This window comes from Artemia sp. Qi Xiang Cuo, chromosome 14, assembly GCF_049724085.1.
Source record: "Artemia sp. Qi Xiang Cuo chromosome 14, ASM4972408v1, whole genome shotgun sequence".
Taxonomy (NCBI): domain Eukaryota; kingdom Metazoa; phylum Arthropoda; class Branchiopoda; order Anostraca; family Artemiidae; genus Artemia; species Artemia sp. Qi Xiang Cuo.
The window spans coordinates 27,245,767-27,262,981 of record NC_142807.1 but is presented as its reverse complement, the minus strand read 5'-3'; the positions used below and the strand labels follow the sequence as shown (position 1 = coordinate 27,262,981).

General features: G+C 37.3%; 1 protein-coding gene across 2 annotated transcripts in view; it reads right to left on the bottom strand.

Moving 5' to 3' along the window:
• Positions 1–17,215, bottom strand: part of rush (pleckstrin homology and FYVE domain containing family member rush hour) — a 49,440-nt gene that overhangs the window by 16,820 nt on the left and 15,405 nt on the right. For both annotated transcript variants that reach the window (XM_089100695.1, XM_089100694.1), the window contains exons 2-6: positions 16,125–16,189; positions 5,959–6,096; positions 4,118–4,181; positions 3,008–3,133; positions 1,454–1,560 (exon numbers count right to left, since the gene is read on the bottom strand). In XM_089100695.1, coding sequence (XP_088956821.1) covers positions 1,454–1,560; positions 3,008–3,133; positions 4,118–4,181; positions 5,959–6,096; positions 16,125–16,189 — 500 coding nt within the window. The remainder of the gene's footprint in view (positions 1–1,453; positions 1,561–3,007; positions 3,134–4,117; positions 4,182–5,958; positions 6,097–16,124; positions 16,190–17,215) is intronic.

The window sequence follows — 17,215 nt, the reverse complement described above, 5'->3', positions numbered from 1 at the left end:
CATCTGCAAAAATGTGGAATTTTGCATTTGTTTGCCAGAAGAATGATCACGGATGCCTGCTTATTTATTTTTTTTTTTTCCAGGGGTGATCGTATCGAACCAATAGTCCTAGAACATCGAGGCAGTTGAATGGAAATTAAAAGTTCTAGTGCCCTTTTTAAATGACCAAAAAAATTGGAGGGCAATTTCCTCCATCCCACGTCCCTTTTTCCCCAAAATCGTTTGATAAAAATTTTGAGATAGTCATTTTTTCAGTATTGTTGAAAAGTCCCAAAACTATGCCTTTGGAGGTAACATGACCCCATCCAGACCCTGGGGATAGGTTTTTAAGTTATAAAATTTGCCTATTGTTTACGTATAGCATTTGATATTGGGAAGTATTCAGAAATTTTTCGGGGGGGGGGGGGTTGTACTTGGGTTGGATTTCCATGGGGAGGGAGTGAAATTTCCAGGGGTTAGCTTTCCAGGGGAAATTTTGCACTGGGGGGATTTGACAGAATTCCTGTACGAAATTATTTTTATTTTTCTTACTTTCTCTTTATTTGTCTTACTTTTTCTTACATTTGTCTCCATTTCGTATGTGGGAATGTTCCGGGGGAAATTTCCAGCGTGTTCTGATTTTCGGGAAAAGATTTCCATGGAAGTGGGAAGGAATTGTCTCCATGGATTGTCTGCAAGGAATTTTAAGGGGGTATATTTTTCGTGGGAGGAATTTTCCACGGAGTTTGCCATGGGGGGAGGAAATTTTTCACAGAGGGTGAGCCAGATTTACCAGCATTATTTTAAAATCGATCGGAAATTAAATAAAAAAACAAATTTTTTCAACTGAAAGTAAGGAGTAACATTAAAATTCAAAACGAACAAAAAAATAATCGGTATATGAAGGGGTTGCCCCCCTCCTCAATACCTTGCTCTCTGCGCTAAAGTTTGACTGTGTCACAATTTTTTAAGAATAACTCTTGAAACACAAGGGCCGTTTAATTAGAAAAGGTAGCATTTTTAAAAGTGCTAAAAACTTTAGCGTGAAGAGCAAGGTATTGAAGAGGGATACAACCCCTTCACATCCGGAATAATTTCTGTTTTTTTTATTTTAATGTTGCTCCTTACTTTCAGTTAAAAAAACTTTATTTTTTATTTAATTACGACCAGAAACATCCGAAATACTAGTTGTTTAAGCCGATGTCACCAGTGTGCATCCCTTCAATATTGGTGGGAAGGTTCCTATTTAAGAAGTCAATAACAAATTCTTTTATAAAACTTAAACAAAAAGGTTGAAGAGCACCGATGGGCGCATAACACTCATGATTAAATGAACATGGTACTTGCAAAGAAAAAAGGAGATAGAGTGACAGAGAGACAGATGAAAGAGGGAGAGAGAGAGAGAGAACAAGAAAGAAAGCGGAAGGGGAAGACAAAGAGATAGGGAAAAGGCGAGAGAAAAAAAGCTACTAACCCGCCTGTTGAGCATACTAAAATGAGACTTTTTACAATGCATACAAATAGTTGCATCTGAATCAGGAGTCCAAACTGCTGCATGTTCATCTATTGGCTTTTTCCCGCCTGCAAAGAAATAATTATATGGACGAGAGCCAAAATAAGCGTTATCGACCAAACAAAGAAAGGAAGAAACAGAGGATAATAAGAGGGAGAGAAAAGGGGAAAAAAACCTAGAAAGAACAGCTAAACTAATCAAGCTAGAAAAATGAAAATTTCGCACAGTAATCTTAGAGTCATGAGAATAGCCACAGACCATACGCCCTCTCCCCTAATAAAACAGGAAAAACGGAAAACTCGCATTAAATTACGTCATGCGATGGCACATTTTTGACGAATGAAGGGACGAGCTATTTCCCATAGCGAGCATAGGGAGGCAAAAAAACGAGGACTGAATTTCCAAGTCCTTTTTTTATTGTATATTAGGGCTTTTGGTTTAGTGCCGCTTATTGATGTGGGTAGAGACCTAAATTTCGTTTCCGAGCATGTCCTTCCCCTCCACCTAACTCTTCAAGGGAATCATCCATACCATCCCCAAAAAGTCCACAATTCTATTCAGGCACAAACGCAGTGAGAAAGGGAGGTCTTTGGACCCTTCTCTCCATATTTTTACGATTTTTACTATAATTTTTTATATATTGCCTTATAATTTACTTATTTTTTTGTTTTCTTTCTGAAATTGTGCCCCATTTCCCAAAGAAATCCTTGTGTACGCGACTCATCCCATTAGCCACACAAACTCTTACTTTTGTACTGAATTCGCGGACACAGCCTTTTATATCACTCTAATTCGTCGAAAAATTATTAAATTCTTGGTCAATCTAAACCTGCTTAGACACCCATCTATGATTCCAGTTCAGACATGGTGCAACGTGCCTACCAGCCTAACAAAAGGTTGGTAGTGGGATGAGCGGCTAATGCGTACTGGGGGGACTGGTTCCCATTAGTTCTCCAATCTTGTGTTGGAAGCCTACTGTTGGATTATTCCGAAAATATTATCGTTTTTTTATTCGAATCCATGTAACTGAGGAATCAGAAGAGCTGGCACTTTCAGAGGTTAACGAATTTCACTTTCTCTCAGTTTTCTACCGATTGATTCCGCAAAGTCATAGCACTCAAATGGCTAACTTCAGCTTTACGAAAAAAACGATTTTGAAGTTATGTCTCATTTCATGGTTTTGAGCTTTTTTTTACACAGACCTTGTTTGTGCTATGGACCCTCTTGAGCCAGGGTACATACCCTGCAAGTCTCCAGCAGCTTAGACAAAATAATTTTTTTCAGAGTTCACTAACTCATTTTGGTTAGGGCTGATCAAAAGTACTCCTAGTATACTTCCAAGACAGAGAGACTAATACAGAAATAAATTCGAGGATATTTTTAGAATATTTATAACACTTTTCTCACAAGGAAAAATTTTTCATGTCTCTAGCCCCGCAGATTTTTTATTTAATAAGAAGCAAAAGAGCTTGAAAAAGAGATCAACAGCAACAACAGGTTAATGTATTAGCTTACTTTTACGTAAAAGATCTTCAACACACTTATTTATGTGCGCCATCCATTCCGATTTTTCTGTAGCCGTTGCTGCATATACAGCAAAAGACTTGCTAGCTGTGCAAATGAGCCAACCGTTACGAAAAGCTAAAAATAGAGATTCAGTTAATCACTTCACATGTAACGTCCAAAGAAAATACGAAACTGAATTGAACCAGATTTTTGGCACCATAACGTAGCTCTTCTACCTAAAAGCGCCATTGATAGAATAATGCTACTCAGCTAACTAAATTAGTTAAAATGGCTATACCGAAACCTGCAAGAGCACCAACAGCTTTCGGAATTATCGAGAGTAAAACCATGATTTGTTGAAACCTAATTGAAATTAAAGGCAGATTAGCTTTCAGTTAATCCAGTTAGTTCCTGGGGCCATAATTTCCACACTTCGGCTCATTTTGCAGTCCATTTAGTCACCCCTCTGGAATCGTAATGTATATTTGGTGGGCCACCATGATTGCAGGGATAATACTTTCATCTCTATTGCTATTAAGTTGATAGGGGAAATAGAAAAATGAGAGACTGTATATATAAATCTTAATGTCCTTGCTAGTCCTTGGGTGAGGGGTTCCTCAATGTTTTAAAGAAAGAATCGTCACTTTCAAATCGCATCTTTTATCAGCGAAGTCAGAGGCTACAAGCCAGAATAAATTTATAAATGACTGAAGACAAATTATCGCCAAACATTGTATCTAAACATTGATATTCTATTAAGAGTGTAAGTTCACACACACACATACCAACAAAATTTTTTAATGCTAGAATATGATAAGAAAAAGCTCCGTTACTAGAGACATAGACAGTGATAGAGCTAATAATCTTCTTTTTTTATTGGCAGGCTTTACACCCCGATATCGTTTTTTTCTAAAACCAAGGATTTCATGATTGATAAAGTAAAACGTATTTGTAAGATTGATAAAGTTGGTATGTGTAAGCGTCTTGTAAAACGTTTCTGTTGGCCACCACCGAAATCCTTTGATGTGAGAAAAAAGGAAATCGTGTCCCATAAATCTCTGTCCATTTAACTCTTGGCTGGGACAGTCCTAGTCAGAAAAGAAAAAGGAAAAAACTTACGGCCATCGTCATCTAAAGACTCCAGCTTGACTTCTTCCAACGGAATTATATGCTGGGTGCTATACTGAAAAAAAAAATGATTGTTAATAAATTTCGACTTCTAAAATAATAGAAATTTGACGAATCAATCGGAAATTTCATGGGTCCATAAAAATACATTGAAGATACTTTCCATGGGGCAGGGGTACAACTATCACACCTAAAATTTGCAGCTTCACTAAGTCTTATAAAAATAAAATCTTATTGATGATTTCCGTTTGTTTTTTCCATCATCCAAAGCTCTGATGGCTAAATGTGAGACATTTTTTGCATTGCTTGACATTTGTTAATGAAAAAAATAAAATATATCTGGGGTAGCATAATACACTTTAGAACCTGAAAAGTAACCTTTTGAATAATTAAGTACCTGAACCTTACGTTTTCACTAGAAAAACTTTATCTTTTTAATACTTGACTCTATTAGGTAGCTTGGTGGGGGGGCAAATTTCTTCAAATTTAACGCTACTATGGTGGCACTTTCATTTCGTAACGCTACAGTGATGGCAGCGATGGAATTAATGAATCGTCAAATTTTGTCCCTTTTTATTGGAGCTACCAAATAGGACGATTGAGCAATTTTGAACTGCAAAGTAAGTCCAAAAACGGATCAATTTTATTAAAGTATATGCTGCATGACACCCTTACCCTTAATAGAGCAAAACTTCACATTTCTTGATCCAAACGACCCTGGAAATGATATTGCACTGCAGTGTTAGATTATCGTAGCGTTTTATAAGGGTGTGTCTGCGAGAGTTGTCTTGTCGCCTTACAGCACTTGGATGGAACCAAGAAATGAAAGGAAAGATAGAAGAACAAAGATGAAAATACTAGCGTAACATGTCAAATGGCAGTGCCCCAACGAATTAAAAGGTATAGATCAGTGCGTTTGACCTGTAAATTAACTCTTTCCACAGTCTTTGGCAAAATTTTTACGAAAAAATGTCCTAATTGAGTGACAACTAGCTTGACTTGTTTGCTTTCTATTAAAAATGACAGAAACAAAGCCTTTTTCAACATATGAGATTCGGCGCACTTCATAAGTCATGAAACCACTTGGAGGATGACCAACTTCCGAGTGCTTCTATTCATTTCTGCGGCTCACATGGTACGGAATCAAAATTTTAAGATGGTCCTTTTAATCCAAGCGTTCGACAACTTTTAAAACCTTTCCGTTGAATTGAATTCCTTTCCTTTGAATTGAATCTCTTATATTTAAATTTATCATACTTCTCTATTCTTGTCCCATAATCCATAGCACATGAGTTATTAGCAATGTTGTTCTCTTACTTTGCACGAATAGCTTCAATGTATTTATCTGATATACCCAACAAGGAGACCTACGCCAAAGCCCTACTATTGGTTGAATTGATTAAGAGGAACAATGGACACTAGAGCCTTGTTTCCAGGCCACCATCGTCCAACACGAAGTTTGACATGGGTTGTGCAGATTATCGTTTTGAGTGCCGTGTTCAACACGGGCGAATGTCTTCTCAGGACCAGTGTCCAACCATGCTATTTTGGAGCGTTACAATTTTGAGGAATCCGTGTCCAACACGCTTGGAACTCGTAAGATAAAAAACGCGTTAAAGTTTTGCTGGGTTGAACATGGAGAACCTGGAAATGATTTTTCTCGAACCCGCTCAAACACGCTTTAAACCCGATGCCTGAAAACACAACTCAGAATATGCATAGCTGCAGGGAGTGTACGTTTGTCAGTAACAAGCAAGACTAGAATCAACGACAATCAGATTAATGCAAACTAAGGTTATTCAGTTTTCAAATTGCGATCTAGAAAAACTTACTTTCTTTTTACTGATTAAAATCGTGCCATAGACAAGGATATCATTGAAAAGAAAAAACTGTCTCGATTTCGGCTTTTTCCTGCACATTTTCGTGAGAACCCCTTCGCCAACTAAAACTCGTCCAGGTACAGCAAGCATCTACAAAAAATAATAAGAAACAAAAGATCACATACAAAACTATATAATGCAATAATCAATAGACATCAGGTCAGTAAAATACAGGAAATAGACAACCAGTTTGGTGTCAAATCGATTGAAGCCACAAAATAGACAAAGTAAGGGTTACCAATGATTCTGTGGGGGAAATGAACAGATTTACTTTAGCTGATGGCGTAGTGCAGATAATGTTGTAAATTAAATTTTAGACTAAGTGAAAGCAACTTTCAAAAAGCTTCATATTCGACAGCTTAGAACTCACACGAGCATGTCAGTATATTAAAAAAAAAAAAAATTGGAATAGCAAGTGCAACTCCACGGTTGAAACAATTTAATAAAAAGAAAGCAAAGATCCTCCAGATTCACTGATGGCGCATAAGTTATTGTCGGCGTTTCATTTGCCAGGTCTTTTTAACAGGGACGTTTAGCAAGCCTATCGCCCACCTTGCATCAGCTGGGATCAAACCCCAGGCCCTATTTTTTCAAGCAGAGATCAATCCACTGGGCTACCTCGATAATAAAAAGGATTGTCCAACATAAAATCACTGGTTGAAATAGCAACAAAATATAGTACAAAGGCATTTTTGGTATCTTGTCATTGTAGAACTTTCTTGCATTGAAAGTCTACCAGCGTTCAGTCTAGTTATTCTACTACAGTAATTATATACCATAGGTACTTCACTCCAAAGCATGTGGTTAGTTTATTTCGCTTCATTTTTACGAGACAGATGAAGCTGATTTACACTATTCTCGCAAGCAATGAAGATAGAACTAAGAACAATTTTTACCATCTTTTTTAAAATAATTTCTTTTGTTTCGGCAAAACATAGAGGCATAACCAGATCTGCGCAATCAAGTAAGGACTGAATGCAAGAGAAGCAAATAGTTATTCTTATCCGTGCAAATAGTATTATTTGCAAATATATATTTGCAAATAGTATTAGCAAATAGTTAACAGTTATGTTTATCCGTAAATTACATAGAAGTTTTAGATGAACATTTTAATCAAAATGATCAAACAGTCCAGAATATATGACTCAAGGGGGGACATGATCCCCAGAGCCTAGAGGCAAGCCCCCTACATTATTGAAACGTTCCTCACAGATAACATGTCAGCGGAAAAGGTGACATTCTGCACCTTGTTAAGACTTGAACCAAGCCAGAAATTTAAATCGGTAAGATTGGAAGTGCAAATTGGGCCCGTGAGCCCTCCATTGCCAGCTTTTTAGCAGAAATCTGGATATCTTGTTCCTTGTTAAAAATGAAATCCTGGAAGGAATTTAGATCTGAAGTCTATGCTTGGAGCATTTGGAGGCACAAATTGTGTTGGTTAACTTATCCAAACTTGTCCCTCTCTATCAACAATTCTTTTTAGCCGAAAGGTAAATATGTCCAATCATGTTTAAGCCAGAATTGTGAAAGGTCTTTACATTTTAATGATTGAAGACAACCCATGGAAACTAGGTAAAAACACAGATAAGTCCTGGCTTGGTGCCGAACGAGCCAAATCTAAGCATCGGAATAAAATGGTGCAAAAAAAATAAATGAGTGCAAACAGCAAAATTCTGCAGCCAATTCCTTACTCAGTGCAAAATAAGCTAAATCCTGGGTTCGACTCAAAACAATCTGATTCGCGATTCAAAGCGAAAAACAATTTACTACAAACTGGATACTGAACCCAAGCTATGTTCTGAGTCATTATAAAAACCAGCTAAGTCCTGATATGATACAAAATGAGCTAAGTTCTAATTCAGTACAAAAAAGAGCTAAGTCCTAACTCGGTGTAAAAAAAAAGCCAAGTCCAAACTACTGTCTGACTCGTTGCAATAACGATCTGAGTCCTAACTCAGAGCAAGCCAGCAAAATCTGAAATCCTGGATCAGTGCAAAGACGGGCTAAGTCCAAATTGGGTTCAAAGACCAGCTGGTTCTCGGCTAAATACAAAAACAAGCGCAATCCTGACTCGATATAAAATCAAGAAGTCTAAATTGTGACGTTTATTTAGCAGATTAGAGCTACTAATTTTCTCCCTCCAAAACCAAACAGAAGACTCGTTGAAGAGACTCACACTTAAGTGGATTCATTTTTGGGCAGGTATTCACGATTATTTTTAGTAACTTTAAGGGGAAATTAAATTTAGAAAAAACGAGCTTTTCCACCGAAAGTAAGGAGCAACATAAAGCTTAAAACGAACAGAAATTATTCCGTATACGAGGGGGGGGGGACTGTTCATTCATCAACCCTCGCTCTTTATGCTAAAGTTTTAAAGTCCTTTAAAAATACTTCTCATACACATTCAACGGCCCTTAGATTTGAGCAGTATTTCTTAAAGAATTGTGATAGAAGTCAAACTTTAGCGTAAAGAGCGGGGGTTGAGGAAGGAGCAGCGTCCCTCAAATCGGTTCGTTTGAATTTTTAATGTTGCTCCGTACTTTCAGTTGAAAAAAACTTGTCTTTTTCATTTAGTTCCTGACCATTTTATGAATCATTTCAGGAAAACGCCTCCCCTCTCCCCCATGTAAAAGTTCCCCTGGACCCCCTCCCCCTGGTAGCTTCCTTTGCCATAGAAACCCCCCTGCAGAAAATTCACTGCTAGCAAATTTCCGCATATTTCCCAATAACAAATACTATATATCAACAATGGGCAAATCGCGCAATTTACAGCCCTTTCCCCAGGGACTATGGGGGTCATGTCATCTCCTAACGCATAGTCACTGGACCTATCAACCATATTGGACCAATAACTATATCAAAATTCCTATCAGATGTCTTTGGGCAAAAAGAGGCGTGTGAGGTGGGCTAGTTCCCCTCCAATCTTTTTGGTCACTTAAAAATGACACTAGAACTTTGCATTACGATTCAAATGAGCCCTCTTCCAATCTTCTGGAACCAGTGGTTCGATACAATCACTCCTTAAAAACAAAATGAAAAAAAAACACGCAACCGTGATATTTGTTCTAGCAGAAAATACAAAATTCCATATTTTTGTAGACAAGAGCTTCAAACCTATACACTAGCGTTTCCTCATATACTGAATCTAATAGGGTGATTTTCATTCAGATCGCTCGACTTTTTGGGGGTGTTTCACCATTTTTCACAAGTCAGGCAATTTTTTTGGCTCGTAGAAGCTTTTGAAGGGCAACATTAACTAAAAAAAATTCATATATTTGGAATCAACATAAAAAGCCAATCCTTATGATGTATCTATTGTTATCAAAATTCAATTTTTTAAAGTTTTGGCTAGGCCTACTACTAGGCCGAGTCGCTCTTACTTACAGCTCGTTACTACCAACTGTTTGATCAAAACGCTTTATATTATGAAAAGCAAAACAATGCTTATGTAATTGTGCGTGTAACCTGAGGTTCAAAAAGATTTATTTTTGGAGCTCATCTACTTGGTGAATTACACTTTTTAAGTAGTATAGTAACAAATAAGCTTAACAACTGATGAATAATAGAAAAAAGGATACCGTGTTCACAAAAAACTAGGTTGCTGGCAAGTTCTGAAACTCTCCGTGGCTTTCAAAAAGGACCCCCCCCCCCCCCGGGAAGAAATTCTAAATAGGACAATGTCCAACATCTACATTCTTATAGCTTATATTTTTTTTGTAGAATAAAACATTCTTTCCAGTAACAAGAAGCTTTGACCGTATTACTTTCATCTTATTGTGTTTCTAATTGTATTAGTAAAAAAAGAAAAAAGGCTAAAAAAAGAAAAGATCTTGCCACAAAAACAGATTCATAATAACATCCACATTCTAAACCTGTTATTTGGTCGTAATTAACATTCATTCAGTAAAACTGAACGTTTGTAGCATGTCAAGTTAATGATACTGGTCATAGTCACCGCAGTTGGCGCTGACTTAAGAGCAATACGTGCCCATGTATTTTTATATCGGCCTCATCACACAGAACAGATTATTTCTATATAGCTTCGAAAGTCAAACAAGGGCGTTTCCTCTCCCCTTTACCTGCTGTTCCTGTAATTTATTACATACTCCGAAATTGCAAGGGCTTTGGCATCCAAATTACGAAAAAAAATATGCATTACCACATCTTAATTTCACCAATTACATCGATGGAGGCAAATAAGGGAAGGCTCCAGGACTTCCTCGACGTTATCTGAGAGAAATCGAGTATTTGAACCGAAGACAAACTCGATAAAAAAAAAAACACACAAAGCACGGCGACAAGATACTCACCACCAGGTATAAAGTGCGGAGATAAAGCCATACAGCAGGCAGTGGAGTTTAGAAACATACGAACCAAAGAACAAGATCCAGGAAAAAGGACATCTAGTCAAGGATTGGACAAGGCAGTGGAGCTTTTAATCGATCAAATCCAGTTTCGCTTTAATTCACCTGAAGTAAAGCAAAAATAACGACAAATAATCACCAAGAACTTAGATCCAGTCCGGTCAGTATTTTCATCGACTAGAATTGAGAATTTCACTCTTTTAAGCTTATCACTGAGCTTGTCGGTGGCAAAAAGGGTGGTACTCTTGAATGTCAAGAATTTCAATTCTTTGGTCAGTGGCAGTAAACCGGGGACAGTGGATTTTTTCAAGGGGAAAAAATAGATTACTCAGAAAACTCGCAACTTCTTCAAAAGCGTAACATAAATTCAAAAACGTAACGTGTCAAGGACAGTAATGTAAAAAGGTAACCTTTTACTTAAAACGTATCGAAAATGGTACAAACGAAACCCCGGTGGCAACCCTAACTACTGAGACCACATTACAAACAAAACAGTTCACTCTAAATCGTAGCAGCCCCAAGTAACAGATGTCATACATCAGCGAAGATGGCTAGCTAGGATGTGTCATGTACCTGGTGAAAGATAGACTCCCTAGAACGGTAATAGAGTCGAAGAACCGGAAGACCAAAATATATGCTTCGTCGGACCTACCATCGAGACATGAAACACATCCGTATGAGAGTCCAGCCCCAGTGAGTAGACCTGTGGGTAGCAGCAAATATGGAGGATGACTGGTGGCTCTTTTTGGATGTCATGGGCGCACCTGGCGGCAGAGGAGGAACTAAGGTCTATAGACATCGGACAAATGGTTATGTGCATCTGTGGATGGTTCAAACAAATCTGCTATCATTCGATAAGCACTTATTGAAGGGAAAAAAGGAAGGCACTTCGAACTATCCCCCTTTAATCACTCCCCTCTCTACTTTTTCTTTTATAGCACCAAAAAGAGTAATACAAGTTTACTGAGCTCGCTGACTACATATTTGAGGGTAATTGTGCAATACAGGCAGCCAAAACCAAAACACGTATGCCCTACAGTACATATTTCAAAAACAGTAAATATGCCAAACTTTGTTGAAATCAAGAATCATTCAAGAATTTCAATCTGCACCATTGAAAGCCCTTAAGTAGTGTCCTCGGAGTAATATTCACCACACCCCTCCCCCACCCTCCTATTCACTGTACATATATGGACACACTGAACCTCCTTTGACTCGCTTATTAAAAATCTGAGCTTGCTTGTTACATATTAAAATATGGACTTGCTTCATAGGTTAATAGGGAATACACGCTTAGAAAATCTACTGTAAATTCTTTGATGTACATGTTATATAACCTACATAATTACAAATTATAGCGTTATATAGATATAGATTATAGAAGATTGTATTTACATAATCTACATGGCCTACTTAATGAAATACATACTTAGATACTTACAAAATAATACATACTTATTAGTTAATGTACAGGCAGCAATGCCCTCTCTAAGATATAGACTATATGTATGTATCTATGTATTTCCAAAAAAAAGCCATAAAAGGAAAAAATATAATAGGGAAACCTAATAGGAAAAAAAGACAAAACAAAAACAGATCATAGACTTAACAAAACCATATTTTAGCTCTAGCTATATTTAGCTCTTTTAACTCATTATCATTCAAAGATCATTAGGATATTGACCTAAATGATTGAACAGTTGAAATCAATAAGATGTTGGCATAACCGTCCTAAATCAAGAAACGTAATGTACATACTTCACAGATGGTGGCCATGTTACGCTTTGTTAAAACCTGAGTCATAACATGATTTTCAAATTGAATGGTTGGATAGCCTTTAAGTAGCATTCTTAAACCCATGTCTAAATCCAACATCCCTCTCCCCCATCTCACTGTCCCAGAACAGGCAGTTTATAACGTTTCCAACTCTTGGTCATTCAGGGTATGTTCCTTAATGATTAAATGCTAATCATTACGAATTTCCAAGATTGCACTAACTTGTCCTATATCGACACAAACCGATTTTATTTTTCATAAATGTTGTTTGAGATCCACCAAAATTGAGACACATGGTTTATTAGTTCGTTCATTATACGTATGACCCTGATATCTAATTTTAAAAAATTGTAAGTATATCAAACAGTTCGTAAACGAACTGTAGGCTAAGCAAGGAGCGACCCGGCTCAATAGTACCCGAAACTCTAAAACACGGAATTTTTATTAGTCCGGATTAGTCCCACCCATCAAAAGTTATGGCCCGAGAAAATTTGCCTGATTTTCGAAAAAAGAGGGAAATACCCCCTAAAAACTATAGAACCTTAACGAAAATCACACCATCAGATTCAGCGTATTAGAGAACCCTGCTGTAGAGGTTTGAGACTCCTATCTGCAAAATTGTGGAATTTTGTATTTTTTGCCAGAAGAAAGATCACGGATGCGTTTTTTTTTTTTTTTTTTTCAGGGGTGATCGTATGGAAGGCAACTAGGCCCCCTCCCACGCTGATTTTTTTTTCCAGTCACCCAATTAAAATTTTGAGATTGCCATTTTGTTCAGCAAAATCCCCCAAAGTCCCCGGGGGGAGGGCTGAAAGTTATGAACTTTACCCATTGTGTACATATAGTATTGGTTATTGGGAAGTATACAGACGTTTTCAGAGGGGAATTTTTCTGGTAGTGGGGGGGGGGTCGGGGGTTACGTGGGAGGATCTTTCCATGGAGGAAGTTTTCAGGGGGGTAGGGACAGTGCTGTGAAGGGGGTACCAGGTTTCTCAGCATTATTTAAAAAACGATCAGAAATTAAATAAAAAAAAGCAATTTTTTCAAGTGAAAGTAAGGAGCAACATCAAAACTTAGAACGAACAGAAATAGCGCTTTCATAAGAGCTATTTTATTCTAATTAATGGCCTATGTGATTAAGGGGTCATTTTTAAAGAATTGGAACACAATTCAAACCTTAGCGTAAAGAGCGAGGTATTGACTAAGGGGCGAACCCCCTAATATACGTATTAAAAATAAATGAATATAGAAGTTCGTTACGTGAGTTAATTCGTAAGTTACGTATATTTATTTCTAATAAACACGTTCGTAAATAAAATTAAACAACTTTCGAGAAAGCCATTTAACGAAATAAAAATAAAATTAATTTGCAAATTTTGTTTTAATTATGCATGTACGGTGAGCCAAAATCAAAACCTGCATTAATTCAAAAATGTTCAAAAATTAAATAAAAAAAAAAAGTTTTTTTTAACTGAAAGTAAGGAGGGACATTAAAACTGAAAACCAACAGAAATTATTCTGTATATGAAAGAGGCTGTCCCCTCCTCAACGCCTCGCTTTTTACGCTAAAGTTAGACTCTTTCTCGCAACTCTATTTTTTAAAACAATAACAAACTTTAGCGTAAAGAGAGAGGCGTTGAGGAGGGGACAGCTCCTTTCATATAGGGAATAATCTATGCTCGTTTTAAGTTTTAATGCCGCTCCTGACTTTCAGTTAAAAAAAAACTTGTGTTTTTTTTATGTAATTTCACTAAGGGAGGTCATGGAGATTCCTTGCCATACAATGCAAGGCCTCAAATCAGGTCATGAACTTAGTGATGTTAAGATTTGACCTCTACATCAAATTTACATTTAAAAAATAAGCTTTCGAGGCCAATTAGGCGTTTAATTATGGACGGCACTGCGATACAGATTTAGATTTATGAGCGTTGTAGTGCCTCACTTAGGACAATTTCTTTACAAATTAAGATTGTCCCAATGTATGTTTGAATTTCTGTTGTTTTTTTGTAATGTTAAGTTATGCAAACCTATAATTTAGGGGTGTGTTTTACAAATATGTTTGCTTGTGGGAATGTATTCCAAGATTACAAACTAGAGAGGTTGAAGATATTAGATATCAATTGCATCCTCATCAGAATCTTCTTTTTGCGTCCAGGGCCCAAATACTAATCCAAAGTTCCATGTGAGGTTCAAAGTGTTGCTAACCTTAATACGTTCAAACATAATCTAAAAAGGATATGTCATGCTAATTATGGTTATTAGATGTCCTCCAAATCTTTTGAATTTTTTCCTTTTTGGAAGTGTCCCAGAGGGATGAAATTCTATTGGAGACCGCATGAACGTATACTAGGAAACCATCCGATCTATCGTGCTGTACACCTGTCATAACCGGCCTTCAAAGGCTGAAGCAACTCTCTCCCTAGAAGAGAGTTTTATGAGGCATATTCTACGTTTCAGCCGTATGTCCCGCATATCAGCCACTGAAATGCGAAGGCGCTGCCCACAGCGCCTTTTTAACATTAGGAAAACGACAACTGAATTTCCTTGGGCATGGGCTACGACTATCAGCTGGCACCACATCCTACGAAGTCCTTACCTGCAACATCCGTCCACCTTAGAAACAGAGACCAGATGCCTAGAAACAGAATATCTGGCAGACTTTCAAGAAAGACCTGGATCAATGGGGTGACTTTCACTTCGCTGGGATCGGGATTGGCTAAAGATTACACAATAGGCTGCCACTGAAATATCCTACTCGATAACGTCAATCATCCCTTCATCTAATGGTGGCAGGCAGGATGGATTTTCGTCTGGTATAGGCCAAAAATAAGTAAATAAGTAAACAAAGTGTCCTAAGACTAAATGGTTACTTCTTATACATTTTTTTCTCTTTTTTTCCGAATAAATCGAACTCAATTGGATTTAATTGATGCCTACTATCATTGGCACTTCTGGGAAATGTGTTTAACATTTCTGGTCTATGGTACCTACTTCTTTGTGACATTCATAAAAATAAGGCCCTATTCACATTGGTTGAGCAGGAAGGGGAGAGGGCTTTTTTAACAGAAAAATAGCAAAAGTTAAAGATTTTCACCAATGAAAATAGTAAAATACCTAAAGAATGAAGTTTTAGGTCCAGATTTCTTTTATTCTTTCTTTCCCTGGGAAAAATCTTTGGGGAATAATACCCTCCCGTTCCTGAATGCAGCTATGGACACACATAATACCCTACTTCAAAATGTTTAAAACATTGTTTATCTTATGAGAGGTCACAATGATGAAAGAGACCCTTACTCTTACCCTTGAAAGAAATTAGATTCGAATCAAGAAGTGATGGGCTTCATCCTTCTTGTTGCATAGTTGTAAAAGATATGCTGTAGAATATGAGTTTTCACCAAATCAATTAAGGAAGATTACAGTGGCCCTAATAATGGATCGCCTCATAGATTTATTACATGAATAGATACCAGATGATACTGAAAAGGCATTGCAATATGGTAGCAGGTAAACAACAGCCAGGCATCTAACAAGAAGGGCGGCAATCCAAAATTTTAATAGAAAAGCAAGCCTAAATAACTAGTTTGCCTTCTTCAAACAACTTAGGAAACCTTTGTCGGAGGCATGGAAGAAAAGTGCAAGGAGCACGCCAACACATATGATGTGTATAGTCTATAATAGCACGTCTATGGATCAACCATATCGTTCAACCTACTCAGAAAATAGTAGATTGAAATAACAAATAGATATTATATTAGCCCAATTTCCGGTTACTGAACTAAAAGCATCATTAGTTACTCATAATTCTGTTCAGGCTAGGGAACTAGAGCTTTAATGAGCACATCTCAATTAAAAAGGGATGCCATCTATGTTTACAGAAGCCTAAACCACATAAAGTTTCCCATGGTTCAAAATATAATCAAACGCAGGCTTAAAAATGAAAGCTATAGGAGCTCCATAAGCCAAAATACAAGAAATTACCTGTCCAGAGCTCCCAAAACAACTTTCCACCATTGCAATTCTTCTGGCATTTGCTTCGCTGTTAACTGAAATGAAAAAGCAATTATCTTTCTTATTGAAATCTCACAAGAGAAAGCTTTTTAGCTAAATAATAAATAGACTATTAGCTGCTGTGTACTATTACTGCAGCAAAAGAGTTTGATCCCACATCCTTCGGGCTGAGGAAGAACATCTTATCTCTGCTGGACTGCAGCAACAATGAATAGTTGCAGTTGTTATGAATAGTTCATTCATTGTAACTAACATATGAAAACTGATGTGGGATATTCAATGTGAAAATGGCAATAAATGTTTCTTGTTTGAGCTCTAGGGAGCCCGAAACCTTACCCCATAAAAACTCCAAAATTTTAAAATTCCAGAACGTTCTTCTTAAAAAGGTGCACTAGATTCAAAAACTTGCCTAAGTACAAAAAAAACTTGGTTTCTTTAGTCTAGATGCGAAATGCATGTAGATGTGCTAACTGTTCAATTTTTTAGTAGTTTCTGATAGATTTGGGTCAACAGAATTTGAGTTCAAGCAGGTCATGGACACCAACAGGGGCCAGGGAGGCAATCCCCTGGAAAGCAAAATGACATTGTTGCTCTACTGAGAAAAACCTTTACACTTAAATTACTTCAGTGCCTAGTTTATCTAATTATGGTGAAATCCTTTGAATGAGCATCAGGGCAAAAGTGCTCCCTGTCCTTTTAATGATGTTGCAATTACCTTAGATCTTAAATCCTCATGCGCTGCAAGGGGCGCTTAGGGTATCAGTGAATGTTCGCCAATCGGGTCTGAGATGAGCTGCTGCATTAACATCTTCCCAATCTGGTTGGAGAGTGGCATTCAGGCAGCATAAGTCACTATTGTAGGTTCGCCTCAATGTGTTTCAAGGTATTCCTTGTTTCCTGCTTCCAACTGGCTGCCACTCAAGCGTAGACTTTGGGATTTAAATGGTTTTCGATTCTTAAAACATGTCCAAGATCTAAAGGATCTGATGGCGTTGGTTATTAGTGGGTGATTGGTGATTCTCCAAATGTTGTCAATTGAGACCCTTTCCAACCAATGTATA